The sequence below is a fragment of the Cryptomeria japonica genome, chromosome 8 (assembly GCF_030272615.1).
Source record: "Cryptomeria japonica chromosome 8, Sugi_1.0, whole genome shotgun sequence".
Classification (NCBI taxonomy): Eukaryota; Viridiplantae; Streptophyta; class Pinopsida; order Cupressales; family Cupressaceae; genus Cryptomeria; species Cryptomeria japonica.
The window spans coordinates 463,814,152-463,830,262 of NC_081412.1; the positions used below are offsets into that span (position 1 = coordinate 463,814,152).

Consider the following 16,111-nt stretch of genomic DNA (forward strand, 5'->3'; position numbering starts at 1 on the left):
AGTCGACTACAACAATATATAACTATTGTTATGAAATTGTTGGTAAAGAAGACTGAAGAAGTGTGATGTAATAAATTCATACCCAACAAGATATATATTAAATAACTAGAAATGTATTAAAAATTATTCCTACTTGCAATAGATCTACAACACAAACATAAAGCCCTCATGATAACAATTGTTTAGTTTAGTATTTGTATGCCAAGATAAAAAATGTTTATATATTCTATTTAAATCTACAGATCACACTAGATTCATAATAGGTCAATGAGATACATAAGATGTTTGCCAGTCACTATCAATTTCTTTGGCAATTCCTATAATCAAACCAACACTCCTACATTCAAATCTAGGTGTTTAATATTCTTGACTAGATGTTAATAAGGGTATAAAGTGGTGACTAGCAACTATGACCTTGTGACAATCTTGAGAATCGTGAACAATGCTATGGTGTATCTTGATTGTATGCCTAGCTTCATCCTTCTTGTGAGATCTCCGTGTCCAAGCTCATGTATCAGTATTACAATGGGTGAAATATGCCTTCGAATTGCAGATAATCCTTCAAATAATGTAGTGCCCAATTCAAATCCAACCTAGCAACATTAAAAAGAGCAATCAACTTCCAATAAGTTTGTTCCTAGTCTAGGTCTAGCAACAAATAAATTGTGATTAGTCTCCTAGTACTTGACTTAGATAAGATTTTGCCTCTGCAATTTAAACATTATAATCTCTAATTTAGCCCAATTTGCAATTCTCATGTGGAAATTGCCAAGAAGAGGGTAGGGTTTCTATCGTAACCTCAAAATGTCATCAAGGGGTTTTGTCCTTGTAGGCATAATTGTTTGAATCTCAAACAAGAAATGAATATGGAAAAATCACATGGCTCAAAATGACCCTCAAAGTTGAAAATATCCTTTAGGATACATGGGCCCAAAGTTGGCACCAATTTATGTACATATACATATATATTATAAAATAAAAATAAATAAATAAATATAATATATAATAATAAAATCAACTTCAAATCTTGTCAATAATTTTGGGTCCATGGATCTTATATATTTTAGTTTATTATATTTAGAGTTGAAAAACACTTTTAATTAATAGCACAATAATATTATTGCTGAATGAACAAAAATGACACGACAATTCTTTCTTCCCCAAATTGTTTGCCCTCAAGCAATTTTCAGATTTGGGTAATAATAAATCTCAACTCCTCATGTAGCATCTTCAAGTGAAAAAATCTTCCAACATACCAAATACTTTGTGATGACTATTTTTCTTAGCCTTGTATCTATTGGATGACGTGACATGAGAGAGGCACACCAAACTTGAGGCACCTTGCTATTCACCTACTCTCATAAGTTGCTAGTTCCTCTATTGCTAGAGGAATTGGCCCAACTATAGCTTCATCCACTTGTTTAAAAAAATTGACCTATATCTAGATGAAGGAAGAAACTAATTGCAATTCATAGGGCCTTAAATATCGACAAACTCCAACTACATATTGAAATATTGATCTTTAAGATGCTAGACAAATTGACAAGTGTAACTATAATCGATTGACGAGCATAGGACTCTACCACTTCTTGTTGCTTGGGGTATTTGGCTGGTAAAAAATACTGCAATTTTCCAAAACAATTTGATCCCTTCCTTTCGGTGTTCATCTTAAATTTTATCTATTTTTGCCCATTTTCATAATACACCAAAGGTCAAAATTCAGAGTCCCACAACGGGAATTCGGAGTCCCACAACTCCCATTTTGATTGATAAAACTTACCTATGAGGTTTTTTTAGTGGGGCTTGTCAAGACAATCCTACATTTTGTGGGGCAAGAAGCATCTTATTTTATAATCCAAAACATTATGTCTCTTTGAGTGCTGGTTTGGGACCTATGAGGTTTTTTAATGGGGCTTGTCAAGACAATCCTAGATTTTGTGGGGCAACAAGCATCTTATTTTATAATCCAAAACATTATGTCTCCTTCAGTGCTGGTTTGGGCAGTGGTACAAATAACTTTGCAAAGTATGGCCTTGAAACTACCGCTTGCTGACTTTGTCCATGGATAGAAATCTAGATAAAATTCTAAAGATTTTGAAGTCAACATCAAATGGATAAATAAGATCTACTAGGTGGAAATTTTGATTCTCTCAGCTATTAAAGATTTAATTGATAGGATGTGCATCTCATTTGCTCACACATCTTTGCAAAATTTTAACGTGGATACCCCTTCAAAGAAAGGTTTACAATTAAGTGTCGATAGAAGAGAAATTATGGAACACTTTTCTCATTTGCCAACAAACACCCTCTCGATGTTCAATTAATCTTAATCCACTTTTTGTTGTGGGGAGCCTTGTCTCTTTTTGGTGAGTTGCACTTATTTTGTTTTGTTTTTTAACCTCTGTTTCTGTTTTCTTTTCCAGCTGTTTGCTGTCAACTGTTGTCTTAATGACTGTGTATCTACTTTACATGGTTGCCTCTTTGTGGCTGTGTTGCTGCATTCCTTGTTCTTTGTTGTTTTTCCTCCTGCAAAACTTCTTATGCTTCTTCAAGATGTTACACAATTTTTTGAAAAAAAAAATTTATAATCCATTGACAGTTCATTGAATGAGTCACAATTTAATATAAAAGATTAAGTAAAAATCTCGATCTCTCTCTTGATATCTTTCGCCCCCTTCATCCCGCAAAATGCCCTCGGACTGTCGTCCCTGTCCTGAAAACACTATAGAACATAGTTAAATATCAATGCATTTTAAATGAGAAACAGGATGAATTTTTATAGAAGATTTTTCTAGGAGATTTTTGCAACTTAACAGGAAAGCTTATGGTTCATTTTCCGCTTTCAACCAAGAAAAAACCCTAATTTCATAAAAAATATTTATTCAAAAATTAGGATGTTGCCATTCTTTTGAAGGCGTCTGCAGTTGAAGTTCTTCTAATTCTTTAAAACATCATTAAGCTTCAGTAGTGTGATCTGCTGAGAATCACATGCATTTCATGTTACATACTTAAAAACGAATTTGTAGGTAAACTGAATATTAGGAATTTCCGCAAGTTGTCTTTAAAGGTAGGATACTGCAGCTCACATTAAGCATATATCCAATTCAAACAACTTTTTCTAATATGATTATTTATTCATGCAATAAGGCTTTTGCATTGCTTGCATTGAAAATAAATATTTCAGCTGCAGAGATAAAGATTGTAAATGTAAATTCTTGAAAATTTATTCCTGCACACCATTGTTAGCGCAGGGTCTTGGAAAAGTAGGCTCTGGTATATTGGTACAAAGAACTGTATCTGATAATCGAGGGCAGGATAATATATCTTTAGTTATAGTTTACAGGCATGCATTCTCTTATGTCTTCCGCCTTGACAAAGCGACCTTTGACACGAAGCCTGACCTCAGCCCGAGCTTTACGAGATTCATAGCGCACATGTTTTTCAAACCTGTGGTCATAATCGATAGTAAGTACTCTCTTCTTTAAAATTTTTCCACACTGAGACCAAGTAAAGACAAATCAACATTTTAATGCATAACGTGACATACCTTCTTGTCTTCTTTTTTTCTTTGTAGCGTACCATAGCATTATCTCTAGCCTTGGCTAATGCTTGTTCATTCCTGAGCTTATGTTGCTCCTTATCAACATCAGGTGTACCAATTTTTTGGTCATGTGATGTTAAACCTGAATAAGACCTTGCAAGTTGAGCAGAAAATATTGGAGCAGGAGGTGACCCATGAAGGCAATGCATGTCAGTTTGAATTTTGCCAGTTGGGTTTATCAGCTGAGGCTGCAAGAGACCAACATTCTCACTGTATTAGAACTAAAGAGCATCCCAGTGTAGAAGACTTTACTAAACAAGCAAGAACTTGAAACAACAAACACAATTTGGGTTTTGCTACAGTTTTACTGGAATGAAATACTGCCGATTTATGGAAACTAAATATAAGTGTATTCAAGAATGGGGAAAAAAGCTTCTAGTGATTATGATGAATTCTGACATCACAAACATAAAACTTAAAAGGTCATGAGCAGAAATTGTTCTATCATGTGTTCTGAAAAGGGTTGAGGTGAGACTTTCTATGATAGGGATGGAACATAAGTTTGACATGCAATTTGGACACTTTGATTGGTGGATAATCTACATCTACATGTTGTAGGCATCCACACTGATCTGTCAACATGCTTGTAGCTAGGACAATTTTTTAATGAGTCCTTTTAAGAATTTTGCCTTTTTTATTTATTTTTTGATCAGTAAAGGCAGACCCAGATTAATATATTCTTTTTTAGAAAAGATTACAGCATAAAGATCCAGAATTCCAAAAACCCAAGAGCCTAAGTTAGATATTTGAAACCAATCCCTGAATATACAGTGAGGGAATCTGGCTTCAATGCCCACATTTTCTGGGCTGAGGATGAAAACAAGTTTATCTTGAAATGCGTTAAACCCTATACAGTTTCTTCATCTATTCAAAAACCTTCAAAGTATATAGCAACGATATTCAAAAGCTTAACATACTATTTACGAGTTTAGCTTTCACAGAGAGTATCTATATTTTTTGTAATGCCACTTTTCAACCAAACTTAATTAATTATTTGCAGCGGAATTAATTGATTAAATGTTAATGTACAGTTCATTAATTAAAAGTAAATATCATTAAATTATATGTAAATGATACTAATTACAAAGTAAATTAATAACACAATAAATGGAATAACATAACCACTTAATTCAACCATATTATTGGCAAATCATATATAAAGCATTCTCAATATCTTATAGCATCAAGTTTTTCCAATACTTATCTTAATCTTGAGCACTTGGAATAGTCATTCTCACTCCAAGAAGATTCTAATGGCCTTGGGTCCTTTATGGCTATGGCACCCCACGGAGGAAACCGATTCTTACACAGAACCAACCATATTATCTATAATTCAAAGGAATAGTCACAGGTCTAGGCTCTTTTACGGCAAGTAAGTACTCCAGGAGGAGAGGTTCTTACACAGAACCTTGCATGCCTTCACGGCACGAAATAAACACAACTCTGGCCAGGACACTCCTGAGTGTACACCGTACCCCGAGTGTGCCCCTTCTCCAATGCCCATGCCAACCAATGACCTTAACCTTCATTCCTTTGTGCCTTCTAAATTCCTATAATTTCCTCCCATGGCTATAGCTTGCCAAGCCACCTTCTTCTTTTTCCTTGAATGATCTCCATGCCCCCTCCCAAGTCTCACATAAATGACTTATATAACCTTTTCAAGGGTAGTTTCCAAACCATCACACCCTTTCGAAAAGGTCACCTTTAATTGTCCTTTAATAATTATAATTATTCCTCTCTCTTATGAGAGTCTGTCATAAACATTATTTATTAATATTTATTTAAACCAAAGGATTATAATATCCTTTATTTTTATCTCTCTTTTTAATTCTAAAAGGGTTATTACTTTATCTTCTCTTGGGGAAATAGTCACATAACATTTTTAAAGAAAAAACTTTAAAAACCAGCAGCCAACTAGAGGCTTAGCAACATCTTCAAAGGAAACCACCAACAAAAGGAACCTATCTGTTTAAAGATCTTCTAGCTCAGCAGGGGGAATTGGGCCTCTGCCTCTACCATGGCCTCTGCTCGGAGGCCGTCCTCGGCCTCGTCCGGAACCGCGACCCAAGCCTCTGCCTCCACCTCTCCTGCCCCGTTCAGCATGGGGTGCCTCTTCTTTTGCTTTTGGAGGCAAAACTCCATTCAACCTAGCAAATTCAATGAGTTCTTCCTCCCTACCCAAATCTTCTGGATTCTCCCCAAGGAAGCGCCATTTGAGAAATCTGAGCCCCATTCCTGCGAATGATCTGTGTTTGTCTAGGTCCTTGCCTTTAAGGTCGAGCAAAAAGGGATAGTATTTGATGAGTTCCTTGGGAATATTGAACAATATTCTTTCACTCGGTCGGGGAGCTCTTGAATCATGACGCACCTTGTTAAGGATCTCTTGCAATTCCAGCAGGATTTCATTTGGGAATAGCCTCTTTGTGAGGATCCAAGCAACTTGCTTAGCTAACTTCAAATCCAAAAGGGAGGCAACAAATCTAGATGAAATGCTTGTATTGTTACGAGGGTATTCCTCCCTGCTTAAATGCCCATTGCCTAGTATGAACTTTACCGCCAGAATGACTATTGGTTCTGGATATAGCAGTAGCCGCTTCAATCTTAAATCTTTAATTTTTCTGAAAGAAACTTGTCAGGTGGAAGCTGAAAGGGAGATGGGAGAGTCTACACCAAAGCATGAAGTTGGCCTTGGATAAACGCTCATTATGAACCCATACAGCTCCTCTCCAGACATGCCTACCGGATTCTTTAATGCCTTGGTGGTTGTTGAGGATCTAGAGAAGGGTATGAAGCAAATTTATCTTTATTGAGAGCATTTGCAGATAAGAAAAGTTGATAGCTTGCATAGAAAACGTAGCAAAGGCTAGGCGGCACTTTTCTTAACACGCATTGATGGGAAATGCCTTGCATTAAATTCGCCTACAAAGGTGGTGAAGGATATTTGTCCCTAATCGTGCCAAATCTCCCTATAGCTGAAATGATGTCTTATCTTGTGGACAACGCATGCCTCGGGCTTGGAATGGCGGCTACCACCAACTGGCTTTTCAGGAGGCAAATAAGTTAATGCTATTTTAACAAGCAAGTTAAATGACATCACCGCTAGCGTGTCCACTCATCTCTCAGAGATGGCAAAAAGTGAGTTCAAAAAATATAGCTGTTCTCCAAATTTAAGCGCCATGAATTAGGTTTGAAATTATAGAAAGGAAAGGCTTTGCTGGACCTTTTTGATTGCTTTGAGAACCATACCATGCGCACATCTAACCAGAAGGAATTATTGCTGCATAATTAAACCCTGTAATAGTTAGCCTTGCTGGATAACGCCCTTTTTCCACCAATGAATAGAAATGCCTTCTGTTGCAGCTTTTGAGAGGGCATCTGCCTCTATGTTCGCTTCTCTAAAAATATGCTTAGCCTCAAATTGCTCTAGCTTCGCCAAGTTTTTTGATATGCTATCAAGAATTGCCTGTAGCCACCAATTTGGGATTTTTGCATTTTGATTGCATTGATAGCTATCTCTGAATCTCCCTCCACTATGATGTTTCTTAATCCATGATTAATGCGATCCAATAATCCTAACAGTAGAGCTTTAAATTCTGCTATATTATTGGTATCCGGTGGCATTGGCTTAGCCATTTTCCCAATGATTGACCCTAAGTGGTCTCTAATCACATATCCTATGCCTGAAGGGCCAAGGTTGCCTTTGGAGGCTCCATCAAAATTCAATTTTAACCAACTGTGCTTACGAGGGGTCCAAATAGCTTCCTTTCTAGACATAGATTTTTGCCCAAACAAGGAAGGGATCTTAATTCCCTGCCAGTTTTTCCTTATACTTTCATCCCAAGAAGAGAAAATTTTGGACGAGTCAGAAAGCTAATTTGCAGTTTATTGTCTCAACAATTGACGTTTCAATTGAGTTTAGGACTGATTCAAACCTTCTGGCTTTATTATCAAAGAGCCTTCGATTCCTTTCTTTCCAAATTTCCTAGACAAGGCAAGACAGGGAAACTTCCATAATCTGGCTCAAAGTGTTTTCCTTCAAAGGAAGAGGTCAGCATTGGAAAAGAGATATTATGTCATTAGGCAGAGCTGAAATCCACCCCAACTTTGCACAAAGCCATCGCTAGCATTTTGAGGCAAATGAGCAATTCAAAAGAAGGTGATCGACTGTCTCTGCATGGGCTTTACACATGATGCATCTAGAAGGCCCTTCATAGCTCATTTTAGTAAACTTTTATGCTGTTAGAATTCTTTTTTTGGAAAGCTAGCCATGCAAAAATCCCTACTTTTGGAATAATCTTACTGCTCCAAAAAAGCCTAATTGGAATATCATGTTCATCTTGATTTAAGGCGCTGACTAAAACTCTATAACCATCTTTAGTATTATACTGACCTATTTTGGAGGAGGCCCAAATTAGAGTATCTTTCCCTCTTCTAGGTTTGATGTTTCTTACTTTTATCAGATCTAAAAGTTGTTCTAATCCAGCCACTGGAATAGGCAATCCATCCATAGACTTCCAACTCCATCCTTGCATATTAGAGGTCCTTTCCAACGTGTTGATGTGTTTTTTATGCACATGCGAACACAGAATAAAATACCTAAAGGTACCTTATCCTCTCTTGAATAAAGTCTCCGAATGCTGAAGATGTCGCGAAAAGGATCAATCGGGATGACTTCAAGGTTCTTTGTTGTACGATCTCTACGTGTGGATAAGCTCTCTGTGGTATGATGTGATTTGCTGGAATCACAAGGGGACTTACACTCAATGACCTGAACGTCTGATTTGCTTTGAATATTGCTGGAACACAAGATTTTACTAGCTTAGATTTGAAAAAAGGGAAAAAAGACGAGGGCGAGGAAATGATCTAATCCTAACACTAAGAATGTAGGAGCAATGAATGATCTTTGATGAAATTCTAACTAAGTCTTGTTTTGACATCCCAGGACCATCTCCACAAGGTTAGTGCGATCTTCGAAGGAAAGCTTTATGATGTTCAGATCATCACTACAGGCATAGACACCATCAGGCTGATGCATATCAATGAAGAAGCGACAATTGAAGTTAAGCTTAAGCTGAATGATTCCAGTTGACTACACAAGGCAAGTCTGCAATCAACAAACTGCTAGTAGTATGGATATACGAATTTCACCATCAATCAAACACATTTCTTCCACTCATCTAATAACATGAAATCAAATATGAGAAGTATAGAGACCATGCAAATTGTTGAATCGACCCATAAATTTCACCATTTCTTCAATGAAGTTTTACAAGTCTTTTACAACATCTTGGCAACAATTTTTGCCTTCTCTCTCTACTCTACTCTAATTGCTATACTATTAACTGACTAATTCACTATTCTAACTATTCACTCCCTACTTTCTATTCTCTATTTTCTATTAGCCTTTACAAATGAAGAGTCGGGGCTATATAGTGCCCTTAATACAATTCAATGGCTAAGATCAATTTGAGATCAATGGCCAAGATTCTACAATGAAAACCCTAATTAGGGTTTGTTACAACAAACTCAAATCTGACCAATGAAATAATTGTATTAATTGGACACATGTCTTCTCTGGAAAATTCGACCAATGGATAGCTGGGGTAGTGTTGACATGTATTTTGTACACTATCAAACACAGAATAAAATACCCAAGGGTACCTTATCCTCTCTTGAATAAAGCCTCTGATTGCTGAAGATGTCGCAAAAAAGGATCAATCAGGATGACTCCAAGGTTCTTCGATGTAGGGTCTCTACATGTGGATAAGCACCAGTGGTCGTTGTGAATGCTGTTTCATCAAGGGGCCTTACGTTTCCGAATTGTAAGAACAGAATTTCCTAAAACTAACAAGTTCTCAAAAAAGATCAAAAGATAGGGTTTGCAAGAGATGAATTCTAATCTAATCCTACGAATGACTCAATGTAGGCTAGACTCGGTAAGATTCTACCAATTTCAGTATTGCCAAGGAATTACAACTTTACTGGAATCGATGCGATCTTCTAAGGTGATTAGTGATTTTCAAATCATCAAGAATTAGAAATACTACCATAAAGGTACATATCAATAGTCCAAGAATGATTGAAGGTTCAAGCAATCCAAATATCTCCAGTTGACCACACAAGGCATCCTTACAATCAATAAGAAGCTAGTGGTTTGGAACGTGAATCTCACCAAAGATCAAGCTCAATACTTAGTCCTTCAAACTTAAATACTACTTTGACTGAGAATGATTCAAGAAAGTAAACAACCATGAAGATAGCCACAAGAATTGCAATAAAACACCATAACTTCAATATTTTATTGATCTCAAAGCCAAAATAAACAACAATTGCTTGAAATTCCTTCTTCAATGCTCAATCTTGCTACAAAATAACTTTCTTCTCTCTAATACCTAAAATCTGATTTCTAATCTCTTATCTAATATCTCATATCTAATATCTCATGCCAAAATGAAAATGAGTGAGGGTATATATAGCATCCTCAATGAACGGCCCAGATCAAAAGAAGATCAACGGCTGAGATTCTGACACCTAAACCCTAATTAGGGTTTGTTACAAAAAGTTCCCCTTTTAGTTGAACAAAATTAAATGCATAGCCAAATATTTAATTGGCACAAAAATCTAGGAAACATAGACCAATGATAATTAAGGTGCCACATCATCTACAACAACCTCTCTTCTAGAACCTTATTTCCTTTCCAATGTTCTTTCTTAGCATATGCAATGAATCTGGACACAATTCCTTCAATCTCAGCAATAGGAATCTCGAGAAGATTCCTCATTCGTTCCTCCAAGTGAATAACCTGATCAAAGGCCTTGAGAAGAGCCGCATCCCATCCAGGTTCGATTTCTTTGATCTTCTCAATCAGGAGCATAGTAGCGAACATTAGATCCCGTTGCTCATCTGTGATGACATTCTCATCTTTGCAAAAGATGACCTTGACCCTTTCTTCCAACTCTTGAAGGTCCACATCTGTCTCAATTTCGATCCTTCTGCCAAGAATGGTACATAACACTTCAAACACCTTGTCCTGAATTGGATGGATGACGCCTTCAACTTGATTGCATTTGGTGCTGATATCCTCGAAAAGAACCTCCTTCATCTAAAGTAGAGTTGACCGCTGGAGTAAATTATGAGCTCCTCCATCCATTATCCTTTCTTGTGCTAAGGTCTTCCTTGGTGTTTGCCCGATTACTTGCAAAACAGGAATGATAATATCTCTAGTGTGAGCGAAAGTGGCTACTATTATCATTAGGTTGTGGACGATCTCAAGGACCTGGATAGCTCGGTGGATTGTCTGCATCATTCTTGTTCCAAATTCAACGGCTACTGTGTGGGATTTGTCAATCCAAGAGCTCATAAGCTGAACCAAGCTCTTGACTCTCTCTGCCTCGCCAACTGATTCAAGGGGAAGTGCTTGCACAGGAGACACTGCCGGATCCTGACGTCCCAAGGGCTGATTGAGATGGCTAAAGTAGCCTCTCCAAGCACCGACCTCTCTCTCAAGCTTTCTATTCTTTTCCATTTCTTCCTAAAGCTTGTCTTTAAGTGCTTCAAATGAATCGGTTGCCTCATCTAGTGCCTGCTCAGCAGTGAGTGCACCAAGTTCAAATGTTTCTACATCATACTCCTCTGCAAGGACTTCACCTTCATACTTGTCCACTGTTGGTGTAGCTATCTGCAACTTCCTAGACCCTATCTCATCTCTGATCATCTTGGACATCTTGGTGGCCTTCTTCTTCTTCGTTACTTCCTGAGAATTTCCTACAAGGCTCTCTAAGTCAATCACATTATCTTCATCCTCGATCACAATTACCCTTGTCAATCTCTCCTTCAACCAATCTGGAATGGCGGATCTCATCTCTCTAACTTGTATTTCTTTAGGCAAAGGTTCTCCTTCTCGGAGAGGAGATGTCACTTCATCATCATTCTTGTCTTCATGTAGCTCATTGACTTGGGGAGATCGACCTGATGAATGTTGAGGTGCCTTCCCTTTTTCAGGTCTATCATTATGTATTATTGACTCCATAGATTCATCAACCTCAGGCATCGTTATCTCTTGTCCTTCAACTTGACTTGTCCTTTTCTCATGTCGAGATGATGTACTTGATGAGCGATCTCGATTAGCCTCTTGCTTCTTCTTGGAGGGTTCCCTTTTCTCGGGTCTTTCTTTCCTCTTTGCGCCTCTAGGATGAGAATTGTCTTCACTTGCGCTTGCTCCTCCTTCTTCTGGTCTTTTCTCCAAAGTATAAGTCATTGGTACGTTCTGTTCTCTTAACTTTTGATGTTGTACATCCACCCATCTGCGAGTACATGACAAAACTGGAGCCATCAAAACTCTCAAGTCTGAAATCTCAGGCTCGTTCCAATCTATCTTCACTGCCTTGTCCTCTTTGTCATAGGATGACTGGAGATGTCTACCACTGTCCTGAGCTTGATCGGCCACTCTGTAAACTTTGCATTTCCTGATGAAATCTAAAGGTAACCTGGAATGCATCTTTCGTTTCACTTCTAAATCACTTGAGAGATTCATCCAAAAGTCTTCTACCTGAAATTCGTGCTTGTACTTCCTACCATATGTTTCTTCTATATACCCAGAAGGATCAAAATTCTCCCTTGAGGCAAAGAATGTGAATGAATATGAGGCCAACTCCCTCTTTGCATCATCTAAGGCTAGAGCATTAGGACATACCTCAACTGAATTCCCCAATATGATGGGCACAGGAGCTCCATTTCTATGCCTATGTCTGAATGCCTTCGCATAGTCTGCCAACTGCCTAGCCACCTCAAGTAGCACTATCTTGTCTGTCGAATACCTCGGCAACATGTAGGGAGGTGAAGGACACCCATGAACTCTGATATAAGTAAACTTTTGAAACTGGATGAACCAAGCACCGTACCTCTTTATAAGTTCTTGTGCATCTTGAGATAGTCGTTTGTGAATCCCACCTTGCAATATCCTAGTGATGTTCATCGTGAAGGTATCATTGACTAACTTGTAGTCACTTCCTGGTGGATGATGCAAATGAACATAAGAGTCACAAACTCTAACTTCTTCGGGTCCTCTTCCGATCATTCCTCTGTGAGGTAGTCCTGCACATTCGAAACTCCTGATCAAGGCATATATGACGTATGAGCTCATGTGAAATGACTTGGTAGGCTTCAGTCTTCTTAACTGCACGTCCAAGCAATGACTAATAATTCTAGCCCAATGAATTGTTCCTTTTCCTTGAACTATCACTTGGATGAAGTAGAACATCCACTTCTCAAAATAGAAGGGCTTGAGGAGCCCCTGTAACTCGATTGAGCAAAGTTCTCAAATCTCTATACTCCTCCTGGAAGTCGATCCTATGTGGTGTGTTGGGAATCTTGCTCAGGCGAGGACGACTTTTGAGTAACCAACTCTTATTGATGATGTTCAAGCAAGAGTCTAGATCATCTTCATACATCGACCTGGCTCCTTCTAGGCTCTTGTAAATCATATCTTTATGCTCTGGAAGATGGAGAGCTTCACTTATAGCCTCCTCTGAAAGGTACGCCAAAGTGTTCCCTTCCTTGGACACGATCGATCTTGATTGTGGGTTATAATGGCGAGCATAATCGATCATCAGCTCATGGCACTAGACTGCTCGAGGGAAACCGGCCGCCTTGATGATACCACTTTCAATTATTCTCTTTGCGATAGGTGATGGCTTGCCAATGTAAGGGACCTCCCGAAACTTCTTCACACTGAAGTTTCCCAAGTTGGTATCTCCAATGTTGCTCCACTTGGACACCATCTTAGTCTCCAATTCTTCATTCCTCAGATCTTCCTTCATGAGGGGTGGTTGACTATTGGATGCTCCTGCCTTTGGGGTCGCCATCTTGATATCTACACAACATTTCATAATGAGTAACATATTTCGCAACGTAGAAATATAGAAATAAAGGAAGATTTAAGATTTTAATTAGGAAACTTTATGATAAACCTTGAGTTATCATTTCCTAATTAACTACGCAATTTTCAAAAACTAAAGTTCAACACTTAAAACTTCAACGTTGGGACTAGGATGATCTTGTCATACCTCCACTTGAGAATTAATTCTAAGAAATGATGCAAAAAAAATAGGAGGATTTTGGCTAGGCAAAATGTAGATCGAAGTCCTCCTTTTAGCAAAATGCACCTCCTTTAGTCTTCACAAGCATCAACTCCACCACCTTTAGTCTTCAACACTTGAAGTAAATTTGCCCCAACTAGACCAGATTTCGCACCCTCTTCTTGATCTCCAAATCGCACTTGAAATAATGGATGAATGATGGATTAAATTTGATCAAAGCACCTCTATTATATAGGGCGTTCACCATTTCATCTCCCCATAGGCCGACTTGGCAAAATAGGGCAAAAAAAAATTTAAAAAAAGGAAGAGGCCAACCTAATAAAATAATAAAAATGATACCTCAAGCGCTCCCTTTTTTAATTTTAATTTCACAAACATTAATTTTAAAGGCCTTAATAATAAAAAAATTCGATTTTTGAGGCTCAAAATTAATTTATTAAATGCCAATGTGATTTAATTTTTTCAAATATTTCGAAGTTGGCAATTTTGGCATCTAATGCAATTTGGAGGATATTAACGCCCAAATATGGTAAAAAATAATGAATGCCATTAACTTCGCTCTAGTCCCTTGGAGAGGGGCAGGAGCACTTTTCTCAATCTAGGCCTTGCATTCCTCATTTTCTTGTCCAAGACTTCATCTAGGCATTTTAAAATGACATTTTTGATTGGAGTCTTGAGTTTAATTCACTTGATCTTTAGAAGGGACGTGCCTTATAACATTTTCGCCTTGGTCCCTCAGTGAGGGACAGGAGCACTTTTTCACTTTTGTCCTCAATCCTTCATCTTTCATTTGTCGATTCTCGAGGCAGGGTAAGCAATGATCTCTTTCACTTGTTCCATGCATGCTTAAATTGTTTTTGCAAGGCAAAATGAGTGTTCCAAGGATTTTCGCCCTGGTCCCTTGGTGAGGGACAGGAGCACTTTTTGTATTTTAAGCTAGGATTCTCAATTTTTTGAAGTCAAACCTTTGTTCACCATTCTTTAGAGGATCCTTACCATCTCACACAACGTTGCCTTGGCATAATCTCGGAGGGAATTTGTTGTTTCATAAAAAGCGCTCTGGTCCTTCAGTGAGGGACGGGAGCACTTTTGAGTCCATTGCATGAATTCTTGATCACATTAATCTTCAATTTACCCTCAAAGCGTAGAATATCACCTTTCACTCCATCTTGAGTCTTGGTAATAAAAATATCATTTCAAAATGCAAGGTAAATGGTCATATTTGGAAATTGCGCCCTGGTCCCTTGGTGAGGGACGGGAGCACTTTTGCCAGTTGCGTCAAAATTTGCAACTCTCGCATCTCAATACCACTTCAAGGCATTTTAAACACTTTTTCAAACTTGCGCCTTGGCCTCAATTTGTCCAAAATTGGTGAGAAGGGCTAGATAACATGTTAAGTGCTCTGGTCCTTCAGTGAGGGACAAGAGCACTTTTTCAACTTCAAGCTTATCCGTCCTTTGCTAGCTTCCCAAATTATCTTCAATGGGATAATCATGTCCTCTTCCATTCATTTCAATCACAAACTCGCCTTGTCTTTGCAAGAGATTTACACTTTCTTGGAAAATCGCTCTGGTCCCTTGGAGAGGGACAAGAGCACTTTGTGGAAAATCGCTCTGGTCCCTTGGAGAGGGACGGGAGCACTTTTTACATCTTGGCATACTTCTTTGTTCTTTAAACCTCTCAATTGCATCCAAGGCATAAAACATCATTCGTCCTTCCCATCCAAGTCAAGTTTTGCCATAAAATATCAAACAAAGAAGAGAAACTTGAAAAAGTGGCACGGTCCTTCAGTGAGGGACGGGAGCACTTTTTGTCATTTGGGTTGATTTACTCCTTTGTAGACTGCTTAAATTATATTCAATGGACAAAACATGCTTCCCTTAACCTCTTCAAATCATAAAATCACCTTAACCTTGCAAAGATAGTGCGAATTTGAAATTCAGTGCTCCAGTCCTTCAGTGAGGGACAAGAGCACTTTTTGCCTTCTAAGCCAAATTGTCTCACTTTTCACCACAAAATTTCTTTGCTAGGGAAGATTTCATCTTACTTCATGCTATGAATAGAAGTTAATGTCCAATAAAGGTCTAAAATTGTGCATATAAAGAAAAGTGCTCTGGTCCTTTAGTGGGGGACGAGAGCACTTTTGACCTTCTAGGCAAAAAACTTCATCATTTCATCGTTTTTGATCAAGTCTGGATGCTCTATCATGTTCATTTCGTCCTTCACTATGCCTTTGATGTCTCAATTGAACCAAACAAGGTCAGGAATGGCTCCAATAAGTCTTTTCGCCTTGGTCCTTTAGTGAGGGACGGGAGCACTTTGCCTTGGTCCCTTGGAGAGGGACAGGAGCACTTTTGATGATTCAAACAAAATCCTTCACTTTTCCAGGCTAAAACCTCTTCAAGCGGGTGG

The 16,111-nt window shown here is 38.2% G+C and overlaps 1 protein-coding gene across 1 annotated transcript in view; it reads right to left on the reverse strand.

Moving 5' to 3' along the window:
* Window positions 1-2,919: 2,919 nt before the first annotated feature.
* Window positions 2,920-16,111, reverse strand: part of LOC131034959 (uncharacterized) — a 64,885-nt gene continuing 51,693 nt past the window's right edge. The window contains exons 4-5 of the mRNA XM_057966576.2: window positions 3,548-3,789; window positions 2,920-3,447 (exon numbers count right to left, since the gene is read on the reverse strand). Of these exons, the coding sequence (XP_057822559.1) occupies window positions 3,327-3,447; window positions 3,548-3,789 (363 nt within the window). The 3' untranslated portion in view covers window positions 2,920-3,326. The remainder of the gene's footprint in view (window positions 3,448-3,547; window positions 3,790-16,111) is intronic.